General features: G+C 44.6%; 1 protein-coding gene across 1 annotated transcript in view; it reads left to right on the top strand.

The window, feature by feature from the left end:
* SHC3 (SHC adaptor protein 3) overlaps positions 1–13105 on the top strand; it is a 268874-nt gene extending 255769 nt beyond the window's left edge. Inside the window, exon 12 of the mRNA XM_073575323.1 lies at positions 11267–13105. Within this exon, the coding sequence (XP_073431424.1) occupies positions 11267–11395 (129 nt within the window). The 3' untranslated portion in view covers positions 11396–13105. The remainder of the gene's footprint in view (positions 1–11266) is intronic.
* The last annotated feature ends 1102 nt before the right edge of the window (positions 13106–14207 follow it).

Raw genomic sequence — 14207 nt, 5'->3', positions numbered from 1 at the left:
TCTGCCTGCCGTTGGTCTGCGCCTCACCATCCACCATCTTCTGCAAGTCCTACTGCTCCCACAGCCTCCCAGTCCCACGTGGTGACACACTGCAGCTCCTCTGATCCGGAGTGAGGAAGTGGAGCAGAGCAGCATGTGACGTCACGTGAGTGCAGCGCTGTGGCTGGCCTGGACCATTGTGCACAGGGGGGAATGCGGCGCTGGCTGGGCTACGGGGGGCCCAGCAGGCACTGGGTTTTGATTTAAAATAAAGCTGGAGAAGCCTGAGCAAAATGAAGGGGGGCCCTAGCGCAGACCGGGCTGCCAGCATGCTCGGGCCCCCCTAATCACCGGGCCCCAGAAACTTGTAAGGGTTGTTGTGGCACCCCTGAGGGTTCAGTCGCCACAGAGGTACTGCACCTCCTCCTGAGGTGTGGTACCCCACCATCCAGGTAATTAGGAGACACCTGACCACACTCCAACACCTGCATCCCACACAACATAGTAGTGTAGCAAAGCACCCTTTGGTGGCTCCCTGCTTGGAACACGATGCATGCTGGGAGGCGGGTGGAGTTTAGTTTGCACTAAAAGAGCGAGAAGAGGATAGGATTTAGTCAGTTAGTCACAGGAGTATGACGAGGTCAGTCTGTGAAAGGAGATCCCCTGAGTGGGATGGATGAAGGAAGTGCTGCAGCCGACCTCAGTGATCTGGGTCCGCTGGCACAAGAAAGGGACATTGATAGAAAGCCTGACTCTCCATAAGAAGGGAAAAATTAGTACGGAACGTGAGGAGAAGAAGAGAACCAAGGATCAGGGTTAGAGGAGAACCCTTCCCAAGTTCTTGTTATGGTCGGCGGAACGCACCTGATATAAATAATAGGAGGTGCGTTCGCCGCCCGAGGTCCACCGTGTGGTAGATGGTAAGACTGCTGCTGGACAATGGCAGATGCACCAAAAGGTGAAGTACTGCACTCGGGTTAATGTCACCCGAACGCTAAGAGCGGCTCTGTGGAGACACAGAGTCGCTTGGCAGCAATAAATACAGTATAATGACGCTGGCCCTGTTAACTTCACAGGAAGCCCAGCGGGTGGCTTTGCAGCTGCAACCCCCAATGGACGCTGCTACCGCAGTGCGGCAATAACTAAGCCGCTGGACGGCGGCGCCGGGAGGCCGGACACCGTCGGACGCTAGTGTGCAGTGCAGGAGGCACAGTGGCGTGTAGCTTTCCACAATCTGGAGCTGACTAAGCAACACTCTGTCACCATTCGTAATATCAGAGGGAAGGGGTTTCATAATAAGTCAGCCACCAGTCCATGCATCCATCACCATACACACACAGCATAATATGCTACACTAGCACATGGCCGAGCCGCCATGCGGGCTTTTTATAGCCATGCACTTCCGGGACCTTCCAGTACCCTGGAAAGGACCAATCAGACCCGACACAGGACCTGAACATGTGACCCCTGCTCTCCAGTGAGAGGTCACCTTGCGGGCATGCCCAGTAGCACGGCATGAGGATTTAGCCTCTGGAGTGTTTCCCTGCAGAGCAGGTTGCGCTACCATTGCTGCACCAGAGGTGGCAGCAACATCCAGGCTGTCAGAGCAAGTCTGAGCAGTACGCCTGGCTCGCCGTGATTGCTGAGCAACACCCGGAGTGGTCGAAGGAAAATGGGAGACCGCTGGATGTCTGGCTCTGGATTCTTGCTGTGCAGAGTCAGGAATCCGACGCCTAACAGTTCTAAGCGCAAGGCCGGGGTCCGGTCCCCGAGGTTGTATGGATACTAATGGTCCTGCAGCAGACACCGGAGAAATAGAAGTAGTGACCACTTTATTCCCACACCAGACTTGGGGGCACAACAGCAATGTGTGTGAGCCGGGACTAGGTAGAAGGAGTCCCCGAAGCAGGCTACAGCTGTCTGCCGTACATGTTGAATTCTTAGGAACATCTGACAGGAGGAACTCCAGCGTAACTCAGTACTGTGAGTACTTCACTAAAAGGCGCTAAGAGGGAGACGTTCAGAAAAGGCACATATGTTGGCGGAGTGTTGGAACGGAGTACTTCATCTTGCCTGGAAGTTGACTGCGCTTCTGACCAGGTGGACACGGCACGGATGCGGGCAACTGTACCACAACAGATTGTGAGTAAAGCTTTGGAACTACATGCCTTGGTGTCCTCCACTTATTCCTGCATCAACCTGCCCGGCACTGCTACATCCCTCCTGCGCCCGACACTACACCATCTAAGTGTCACTTCACCTACTCTGCCCTGGGACTACAGCCCTGCCTGTGGAGGGCTATAACATCATTGCTGCACCACACCATCTGTCACAGAGGAGCTGTTTGCAGCGTCGGCTTAACATCTTCCTTGCCGAACACCACAGGTGGCATCACAAATCACTTATAAACTTTCACCACCATAGGCACACTGAAACAACCCCTTTTGCAATGGAGCCCCAGGGTCACGGACCGGGTCACTGCTGCCGTGACAACTCACGTTGAGAAGATCAACCGACCCGGTACCGAATACCCCACAGCCTTGGCGAGTGAGAGCGCTCCAACTTGGCATCACGAACAGGATGACGAGACCCGGTGCCACTGGGTTCTGTGTGCCTGCGATTTATTGGACTTACACATTGCTGAAAATGTGCAGAATAACCAATTTGATAGACTGTAAAATGAACGCTAAAAATGGCCGCCAGCGCGGAGAAGAAGGGCGTGACAACATGGGAGGTCCTAAGAAAAGACCGCGAACTGTCCTGGGCCTCCCTTGTCTGAACTTCTATGCGACAGCAACTTGGCCCACCCCCCGAGGGGTTCGTATACTGGCATGGTATGGAGGAGTAGGAAGAAGACACCGCCCCCAGAAGGAGGAGCGGGAGCCGGTGGCGGGAAAAGAATCCAGACCGGAAGAGAAAGGAGAGAACGTCATGATGGAAGGAGAGAGGAGGCCTGAAGAGCGAAGGGAGGTTAAGCTGAACCTCCCCGGCGCATTGCCTGATGGCTCCGATCTGGCTTCCCATCTGGACCGTCAACAGCTGGAGGATGAGATTACTCGGCTGACTCAAGAACTGCGGCTGAAGCAGGAGGCGCTGTGGATGAAGAAATGGCAGCACGCCCGGGAGGGGAGCCATCAGCGGTACCCCAGTCACCGGTACCCGCCACTGCTGCACCGGATCTCCTCCAGGCAAACCCTGTGGAGCTTGCGGCCGCTGCCATACCACCAGTAGCATCTATCACCGCCGCCCCGCTGTCACCGTCGCTGGGAGAGGCCTGCCAGGAGGAGTTGTCCGAGGGCCTGAGAGCCGAAGTGGAGGAAGAAGTAGAGCTCCCGCCTGGACCTGATGTGGCTGCGCAGGTCCCGCCAGAGACCCCCGCGGACTCGGAGCCGCCAGCCGCGCCACCATCGTCTCCGACCTTGAGTCCGGCGGTGCCGGTGAACATTGTACGCCGCCGGGAGGCTCCAGGTATGACTGCCACCCCTCCCAACAGATTGCCCCTTGAGTTTTCATATAGTGAGGCCGGCATGCTCAAACTTCACATGGGACAATTAGATGAGCTATTCTCTCAATTCAGAAGCACTAAGCTTACTGTGATGGGGAAGTGAAAGAAATCCCTGCTGAAAAGAGTGAGACTGGAGCAGGCGTGTCCCGTTCGACATCTTCTGATCTCAGCAGAAGAGGCTGAGCAGCTTAGGGGTGTCACCGTACATCATGGGTTTCCTTTGCCACAAATTCAGGACCCCCGCCTCCACCCCTACAAGCACCCACAGACACCGCTACCACCAGATGTCAGGCCAAAAATCAAGATAGTAGTGCCGCTAACAGCAGTACCACCTGAAATGACAGAACAACATCCCTTGGTACCAGCTGCAACTCCTGCAGAGTCACAGGCAACTGAGATACCATCAGTAGCAGTTGACGTGTTACCCTCACAGGCCGCAGTTACTTCCGCTGCCATCCCATTAACACCAGCAGATGACAACCTCACTCCAGGAGAAAAGGAGTACCTGCAGTTTGTAACCAGTCAGCAGGAAGAGGATGCCCTGAAGTGCTCCCCTGGAAGCAGCAAAAGAGACCAGCTTCCACCACCCCAGGAGGAGACCACTATTAAAGAACATTTCCCAAATAACTAACTTTTGTTACCCAGGAGGGTATTAGCACCATTGTGCCTGTTTTTTCTGTTTTTTTGGTTCATCATGTTTTTTCCGTTTAACTGTTTCCAGTTTTTGTTGCCCAGTCTAGTTGGCAGCCTTTACACTTGAACTGTGGAGATCATGGACACTGAGTGATCCAGAACTGTCATGTAAATAGTTTGCACCTCTTTAGGTGCGCTCTCTTGGTTTTACATAAGACTTTCCTGGAATAAGGACTACCTCATTTCCTTGTTGAATAGGGACATTTCAAGATGTGTTGGCTGGACCAGTGTCTACTCTTTATAGAATTGCACTTAAAGAAAAAAATGATAATGCTTAGTATTTTTGTAATAAAGAAGTAAATAGTGATAGTGTTTACAGATTTTACAGAGAATGTTTTATGATGTTTAAGAAAAATAGAGTATATATTGAAGTCTGAATAAAGATTTAAAATTTTAGGTGACGAACCAGGTAGCCACAGTTGTCACTTAGGCTTTTAGAAAATAGTAAATGTGAAGGAAAAGAGAAAGTGAAGAAGTGTGTTAATGATACTTGAAGTGATAGTGAGTTATTGCCAAAAGCACTTTTGAATTAGGTACTATAGTAAAGTATAGATATTTAGTTATATTGTTTGTAACGTTCAAGAATGAGTGCCTCCCACATTGGGAAGTTTAGATAACAACTGTTTATTAGCATTATAAAAATTTTGTATGTTCCTGTATTTGTCAACCTTTGTTTTCTTGCAGCTCGCGGACGTGCTGTGTTTAACGGGGGGTATGTGGCACCCCAGAGGGTTCAGTCACCACAGAGGTACTGCACCTCCTCCTGAGGTGTGGTACCCCACCATCCAGGTAAGGTGGAGACACCTGACCACACTCCAACACCTGCATCCCACACAACATAGTAGTGTAGCAAAGCACCCTTTGGTGGCTCCCTGCTTGGAACACGAAGCGTGCTGGGAGGTGGTGGAGTTTAGTTTTCACTAAAAGAGCGGGAAGAGGATAGGATTTAGTCAGTCACAGGAGTCTGACAAGGTCAGTCTGTGAAAAGAGATTCCCTGAGTGGGATGGATGAAGGAAGTGCTTCAGCCGACCTCAGTGATCTGGGTCTGCTGGAACAAGAAAGGGACATTGATAGAAAGCCTGACTCTCCATAAGAAGGGAAGAATTAGTACGGAACGTGAGGAGAAGAAGAGAACCAAGGATCAGGGTTAGAGGAGAACCCTTCCCAAGTTCTAAGCGCAAGGCCGGTGTCCGGTCCCCAAGGTTGTATGGATACTAATGGTCCTGCAGCAGACACCGTAGGAATAGAAGTAGTGACCACTTTATTCCCACACCAGACTTTGGGGCACAACAGCAACGTGTGTGAGCCGGGACTAGGTAGGAGTCCCCGAAGGAGGCTACAGCTGTCTGCCGTACAAGTAGAATTCTTAGGAACATCTGACAGGAGGAACTCCAGTGTAACTCAGTACTGTGAGTACTTCACTAAAAGGCGCTAAGAGGGAGACATTCAGAAAAGGCACATATGTTGGCGGAGTGTTGGAACGGAGTACTTCATCTTGCCTGGAAGTTGACTGAGCTCCTGACCAGGAGGACACGGCACGGATGCGGGCACCTGTACCACAACAGACTGTGAGTAAAGCTTTGGAACTACATGCCCTGGTGTCCTCCACTCATTCCTGCGTCAACCTGCCCGGCACTGCTACATCCCTCCTGCGCCCGACACTACACCATCTAAGTGTCACTTCACCTACTCTGCCCTGGGACTACAGCCCTGCCTCTGGAGGGCTATAACATCATTGCTACACTACACCATCTGTCCCAGAGGAGCTGTTTGCAGCGTCGCCTTAACATCTTCCTTGCCGAACACCACTGGTGGCGTCACGAATCACTTATAAACTTTCACCACCATAAGCACACTGAAACAACCCCTTTTGCAATGGAGCCCCAGGGCCACGGACCGGGTCACTGCTGCCGTGACAACTCCCGTTGAGAAGATCAACCGACCCGGTACCGAGTACCCCACAGCCCTGGCGAGTGATGAAGACGCTCCACTGTCATGCCCTGATGGAGGCCCTGAACCCTTAACACGTCCAATTCATTTTTTTTTCTTTTCCTTAGAAGAACACATTAAAATTGTAATTCATTCTTTTTGGACTTATCATGTCCATTGTATAAATTCAAAATATTTCTGTTTGGCAAAATTTCTTCTCCTTTTGGTAAGCGTTTTTTCAAAAATTGTTTCCACAACAAACCACCATTGATTACACTCCCTATGTCTAGCCTCATGAATATGTCATGCTACTGTTGTTTCTCCAAATTTTTTCCTATTAGTTTTATTCTCATCCTTCTTTTGTTTTCTCTTCTTGTATTCATTTCTTTTTATCTACTATATAATTATCTAATTCTGTCTGTCTGTCTGTATTGGAAATCCTGCCTTGCTGATTGGTCGTGGCAGATAAGCCACGACCAATCAGCGACAGTTGCTAAGTCGTCGCGGCAACACGGCTGCATGGCTTATTGTACAGGCACATTACAGCCGTTAAAGGGCATCACTGCTGCGCTGCTCATTACACAGGCACAGTCCTGTACATATTCTGGAGTACAATACATTAGGTAACAGCAGAACAGTGACTGCAGCTCTGGGTGTAACTGGAGTACAATACTTTAGGTAAGATCTGAATAGTGACTGCAGCTCTGGCTGTAACAGGAGTATAATACATTAGGTAAGCAGAACGGTGACTGCAGCTCTGGGTGTAACTGGACTACAATACATTAGGTAAAAGCAGAACAGTGACTGCAGCTCTGGGAGTAACTGGAGTACAATACATTAGATAACAGCAGAACAGTGACAGCAGCTCTGGATGTAACTGGAGTACAATACATTAGGTAACAGCAGAACAGTGACTGCAGATCTGGGTGTAACTGGAGTACACTACATTAGGTAACAGCAGAACAGTGACTGTAGATCTGGGTGTAACTGGAGTACACTACATTAGGTAACAGCAGAACAGTGACTGCAGCTCTGGGTGTAACTTGCGTACAATACATTAGGTAAGAGCAGAACAGTGACTGCAGCTCTGGGTGTAACTTGAGTACAATACATTTGGTAAGATCTGAACAGTGACTGCAGCTCTGGCTGTAACAGGAGTATAATACATTAGGTAAGAGCAGAACGGTGACTGCAGCTCTGGGTGTAACTGGACTACAAAACATTAGGTAAAAGCAGAACAGTAACTGCAGCTCTGGGAGTAACTGGAGTACAAAACATTAGATAACTGCAGAACAGGGACAGCAACTCTGGGTGTAACTGGAGTACAATACATTAGGTAACAGCAGAACAGCGACTGCAGCTCTGGCTGTAACTGGAGTACAATACATTAGGTAACAGCAGAACAGTGACAGCAGCTTCGGGTGTAACAGGAGTATAATACACTAGATGGTGGCCCGATTCTATCGCATCGGGTATTCTAGAGTCTCTGTTAAATTAAAAAATAGTTATATACTCACCTTCCGACGGCCCCCGGACTCTGTCCCGCCTCTCACCATGCTCCCGGCATCTTCCGGTCCCAGTAATGCTTAGCGAGAAGGGCCGGAGATGACGCCACTCTCACGTGAGGGCGACGTCATCAGCGGTGTTTCGCGCAAAGCATTACTGGGACCGGAAGATGTCGGGAGCGTGGAGAGGAGAGAAAGAGTCCGGGGGCCATCGGAAAGTGAGTATATAACTATTTTTTATTTTAACAGAGACTCTAGAATACCTGATGCAATAGAATCGGGCCACCATCTAGTATCATATATAATTGAATCGCTGAAAGATGTTTTGTCAAGTGGATTTTAACTGGATGCGATGTTTGACCCACATTTGCTTTACCACAAGGGCACTTTAAAGCATAAATTACATTCTCTGTAAAGCAAGTTTAAAAACCTTTCACTAGAATTATCGAGCAATTCTGACAGAATAAACATGGATGCATAACCCTCTTTTCTCTATTTTAACCCCTTAATGTCCAATGACGGACACAGTCCGTCATCAGACATCTCCCCTGCTTTGATGAGGGCTCCGGCGCTGAGCCCGCATCAAAGCCGGGACATGTCAGCTGTTATGAACAGCTGACATGTGCCCGCAATAGGCGCGAGCGGAATCGCCGTCCGCCCGCGCCTATTAACTAGTTAAATGCCGCTGTCAAAGCTGACAGCGGGCATTTAAATAGAATTTCCGGCCGCCGGGCCGGAAATGACGTCATCGCCGACCCCCGTCACGTGATCGGGGGTCGGCGTCACGTTGCCTGGACAACCAGAGGTCTCTATGAGACCTCTATGGTTGTTCCAGGAATAAGGCTTTCAGCGCCACCCGGTGGTCGGCGCTGAAAGCACAGCAGTAAATCTGCTACATATGGGCGATCTGCTCATCGCCCATAAGTAGCAGAGCCAATCGGGTTGCACATGCTTCTAGCCTCCTATGGAGGCTATTGAAGCATGCCAAAAGTAAAAAAAAAAAATGTTTAAAAATAAAAAAAAATTAAAAAAACCTAAAAGTTCAAATCACCCCCCTTTCGCCCCAATCAAAATAAAACAGTAAAAAAAAAATCCCATATACACATATTAGGTATCGCCGCGTTCAGAATCGCCCAATCTATCAAGAAAAAAAAAGCATTAACCCGATCGCTAAATGGCGTAGCGAGAAAAAAATTCAAAACGCCAGAATTACGTTTTTTTGGTCACCAAGACATTGCATTAAAATGCAATAACGGGCGATCAAATGAACGTATCTGCACAAAAGTGGTGTCATTAAAAACGTCAGTCCGGCACGGAAAAAATAAGCCCTCACCCGACCCCATATCATGAAAATTGGAGACGCTACGGGTCTCGGAAAATTGCGCAAATTTTTTTTTTTTTTTTTTTTTTTTTAGCAAACTTTGGAATTTTTTTTCACCACTTAGATAAAAGAGGACATAGACATGTTTGGTGTCTATGAACTCGTAATGACCTGGAGAATCATAATGGTAGGTCAGATTTAGCATCTAATGAACCTAACAAAAAAGCCAAGCAAAAAACAAGTGTGGGATTGCACTTTTTTGCAATTTCACCGCACTTGGAATTTTTTTCCCGTTTTCGAGTACACGATATGGTAAAACCAATGATGTCATTTAAAAGTACAACTCGTCCCGCAAAAAATAAGCCCTCACATGGCCATATAAACGGAAAATTAAAAAAGTTATGGGTCTGGAAAGAAGGGGAGGGAAAAATGAAAATGTAAAACCAAAAATACCCCTGGTCGTTAAGGGGTTAAGCTGCATCTATAGCAAAAAGAAGAAGCAAGGATGGAGTACCCATAAACCACCAAATATAATAATAAAAATCACGTTTTAATGAAACACATTAAAAATAGAACATAAAAAATCTGTGAGGACAATAGTAAGATGAATGAAGAAAATGGAGAGCTATCAATGTACAGTATTATGTAACCCATGGGAAACACTAAAATGGTAATGGTCCACACACAACACTAAACATAAAATACTGTGTCATCATGGTTTGATACCCGAGAATTTAGAAGAAAAAAAAGATCAACACCAACACTATACCTTGATAAACAAGCATTCGCAGAGTACCATGAATATTAGTATTAAAGGGAATCTGTCACCCCATTTTTGGCCTATAAGATGCGGCCACCACCATCAGGGGCTTATCTACAGCATTCTGTAATGCTGTAGATAAGCCCCCGATGTAACCTGAAAGAGAAGAATTATATTATACTAATATAATATATTATACTAAGCATGTGACTTATGAAGGTAATTGCTTGCACCAGACATTTTTAGCGGCTTAATCGCAAAAGTCGTGAATACATATGCACATGCCAATTTTTAGTTATTTAATCCCATAAATTTAATTTATGGCTTCACCAACTTAAAACTATTTAGTGCTGATATATCACAAACAAATTGGATTACAAAAATATTTAAACACAGATTGTAATGTAACAAAAATTCAAGAGGGTAAATACTTTCTTAAACCACTGTAAATGTATGAGAATGATGAAAAATGACAAAACTAATACTCATATTCAGTTGCTCCCATTCTGGGCCCTACTTGTCTGTACTTCTTGGTATTGAGCTCTATTCATCAGAAATAGCTCGTTATGAGTGTAGCCTTTGATGACAAGTAGATGGTGAGTATGTGTGTTTTGAGACCAGAAAGCACAAACTAGAAGACTGGGTGGACCTCAAAATCATTGGTTAGCACTGTTGTTTTTGCAGCACCGGGGTCCTGACTTTAAATCCCTCCAAAGACAACATCTGTAAGGTGTTTGTATGTACTCCCCGTGTTGACATGAGGACAGTGATGATGATGTCTGTAAAGTGTTGTGGAATTATAAGGAATCTGTCAGTAGGATCAACCCTCCTGAGCTGTCTATATGGGCATGTAGGTCATAGGAAGCTGAATACAATGATGCCTTGATCTGATGTCGTATTCCAGAGAAATCCATGTTTTTCTTATATGTAAATGAGCTGCTCAGGATTATGTGCCAGACACTGATTTACAGGAGAATTTGTCTCCAGAGATTAAATAAAAGGGGGAGTTACCAGTGTGATGTGTAATGGCCGCTCTCCTGATCTCACTGCAGAGCTGTGTGTGATTATACCTGACACATCTGCAGGTTCCTCTCAGCTTCAGCTTCAGCTTCCATCTCACGGGCAGCTAGTGTTCAATACAGCTACAGCTAATGTGGAGACAAAGTTCAGTTCTCCTATTCTGTGTTAGTTACTTGTCTCACCCTGGTAACTCCCCTTTTATTTACAATAATCTCTGGAGACAGTCTCATGCAGATCAGTGTGCAGTCCATAGCCTGGAAAGCTCATTTATATATAAAAAAAAAAGTGAATGTCTTTGGAATACAACATCAGATTGCAGATCTCAAGGTATCACTTTATGTAACTTATGTAACTGTGGCTTAGGAGGGTAGATCCTACGGACAGATTCCATGCAGTGACACTATATAAGTAAGATAAATACAATAAATAAATAAAACCAGAGCTGAAGGGGATCACTAATAATATTAATTATCTTACAACGTAATATATTACCTGGAATACCCCTTTAACGAATATTGATCAAAGATTTACTTTCAAATTTGTCTTTCTTCAGGTTAGAACGAAAGATCGTGTGTTTGACAGCATTGGTCATCTCATCAATCACCACCTGGAAAATCATTTGCCCATTGTATCCTCCGGAAGTGAACTCTGCTTGAAACAGCCTGTAGAGGGAAGGCCTTGATACTATTGTCACTTCCACTACGCCAGTGTATCTTTATTGAGGCCGCGTCAGAGGTCGGTGCAATAGGAACACTGTTCTTATGGGTCAAGCCAATACACTTGGCCCATACAATAAGTGGCACTTCTTGAACTATAATTTTTATAAAATTGTTTGATCCCTTAATGTGAATATAAGGTGTGTATATATATGCACTGAATTATGTATATATAGATATGAATATACTTATATTTTTGGAGACTGTGGAATATAGAATAAGACTGGTATGTTTTATTGATAACAGAACAATAATTGTGGTATTTCAGCTTGACATCAAATGCAGTGTTCTGATTTAATAAGTAAAATGCTGCATGATCTGATCATGGTTTTACCTAATAAGCACAAAACAAGAAAACTGGACAGAAGATAGAGAAATACTATCTAGTGCTGCAAGGTGTCGAAAACCTTTGGAGACACCCGCGGCTTTCAAAAGGATTTTTTTTTTGCTGTTGGTGGATGTGATTGCTTGAACACACCAACCAATACGTACTGTTATATAGCATTAAAAAAAAATCCAGCGATTTGGGATTTTTTTTTTTATAGGCTTTTAATTATATTGTTAGCAGTTTACATATCGCACGATTACAGAACACGCAGCTTTCTAGCTGCTATGAGCCGCAGGTGACATAAGCTGGTTATAGGGTCAGGGGTATTAATATCCCATTGTACTACAAATTTTAACTAACTTTGCACTGATGGAGCTAGCATAGTGGTACCTATTTATTCAAAAAGCATTTTATCAAAAAAAGAAGAAAAGAATGTACAATTGGTATCTTTTACGGCATCACTTGATATGATGCAGTGTTTGGTTTCTTGTATTTAAGGTGTATTGCTGTATGTAACAAAGTATATATTCTATATGATATTATATTTGAAGGCCTATTTGTGCCCGAGCCTATAAAGTCGTTATTTTTATCTACAATTTCTTGTACACATTTCTAAATAGTTTTGTATGTATTATTCCTACAGCGACATAAGTGAAGAGCATAGATATTTTTTCATCTTTATAATGCATAACTAGGATGTAGCATTAGCTGCCACTGAACGGCAGCATTATGTACTGTAGAATCTCGTCCGATTTCTTCCCATACAGTATATATCATGTTCGTTTGTTGGTGCATGCTACAAGAAGCGCTTTTAACTTTAAAAAAAATCTTGGTAGACAGTGGTACGCCATCAAAACTGAATTTCGGTCAAGGATTCATGGTTAACCATATATTTGTGGAATATATGGAAATATACCAAATGGACAAGATGGATGTTGGAAAGATCAGGTCAACGTCGCATTAATGAGCAGTATGGTGATTAATTATTAATAAGTCATTTTTAGTTACTTTTTCTATAACATCTTGCTTCACCTATTAGTAGGGAATTTCATTTATTTACAAAGTAATCAATAGGCTTTGTTTCAAAGACTATTTTAATGCATTGAATTGATCAAATTTCAAAATCTCCCAGTGTCCATAATTGATCGTAATTGAAAAAATAGATGGTGCGTTGCTGTTTTTGAAGCTGAAGAAGATGGCGGAGGAATAGGTGATTGTAACTATCATTATCTTACAGTTCAGCGTTTTTGAAGCTCTGTTCTTATCAGTATTCAAATATTACTTAAATCTATGGAAACCTTTGAAGTTAAAATAAGGGTTTTCACCTATTTTAGTAAAAAATCCAAAAAGCAGGAACAGCACACTGGTTTTTCATGGTTAAATGAGAGCTGTTTATTTAGGCCATAAGTGCAACGTTTCGGTTCAAGTGGCGAACCTTTTTCAAGGAGTCCACTTGAACCGAAATGTCGCACTTATGGGCTAAATAAACAGCTCTCATTTAACCATGAAAAACCAATGTGCTGTTCCTGCTTTTTGGATTTTTTGCATCATAAAGGTTTGGTACATGCCTTTGGGAGCTTTACACCTGGACTCTCTTTTGTACTTTTGTGCTGCTCTAGTTCTTGTCTTTACCTATTTTAGTAGCTACCTTTAGTTGAGTCTGCAATCTTCATCACTTTATTCATTTTTAGACCTGCTGATGTTCAGTTTACAATTTGATCCAAGTTTCAAAATGTTCATTTGTGGCAGTGGCTTTTCAAGTAATACAGGCTGGATGTGAAGTCTCTGGGTGTACAGGGTGTTGCTGTCTCCACCTGCTTTCATCTATCAGCATATCTCCAGAACTTCCCTCTTCCATGTGTTTTCCTTCTTGATTATAGTCTGCTTTGTGTGCACTCTGAGATCCTTACTTCACTGTCCATTCAGAGTTGTATAAAACCCACTTAACTTCTCTCCTGCTATCTCTAACACAGAGAGAGGAGAGAGAACAGACAAATTGGTAACATTTCTGTACAGCACTGAGACAGATAAAGAAACTGTAGACACTCTGTTACAGAAAAGCTGTAGTACATCTTTTCTGAAGACTTTTTAGAAAGTTGTCTAAAGGGGTTTTCCACTACATGAACAAGCCATTCTTGATCTCTATGTTTCTCCCTAGTAAATTCATAACACTTATACTTGCCTCCAGTGCCGGCACTGTTCTAGAGATATCTGCACTGGCTCTCCCAGGGCTCTCATAACACTGTTATGTCAAGCGATCTCTGCAACAGTGAAGAAAAAAGGCTGGAGTGGTGCTTTAATTTATGATAATTGAAACATTTTGCGCACAATATTGAAAAAAATAATAGAGATGTAGTAATTATTATGATTTTTTGATTCTTAGTTCCAAAAATATATCAGTCCATTTTCTTAAAATACACATTTCGCTACTTCCAGATAGGTTCACTGAT

Source organism: Dendrobates tinctorius, unplaced genomic scaffold, assembly GCF_039654945.1.
Source record: "Dendrobates tinctorius isolate UK_male_01 unplaced genomic scaffold, ASM3965494v1 ptg000044l, whole genome shotgun sequence".
Taxonomy (NCBI): Eukaryota; Metazoa; Chordata; class Amphibia; order Anura; family Dendrobatidae; genus Dendrobates; species Dendrobates tinctorius.
Note: the sequence above shows the minus strand (reverse complement) of the source record. Positions and strands in the feature narration are given on the sequence as shown.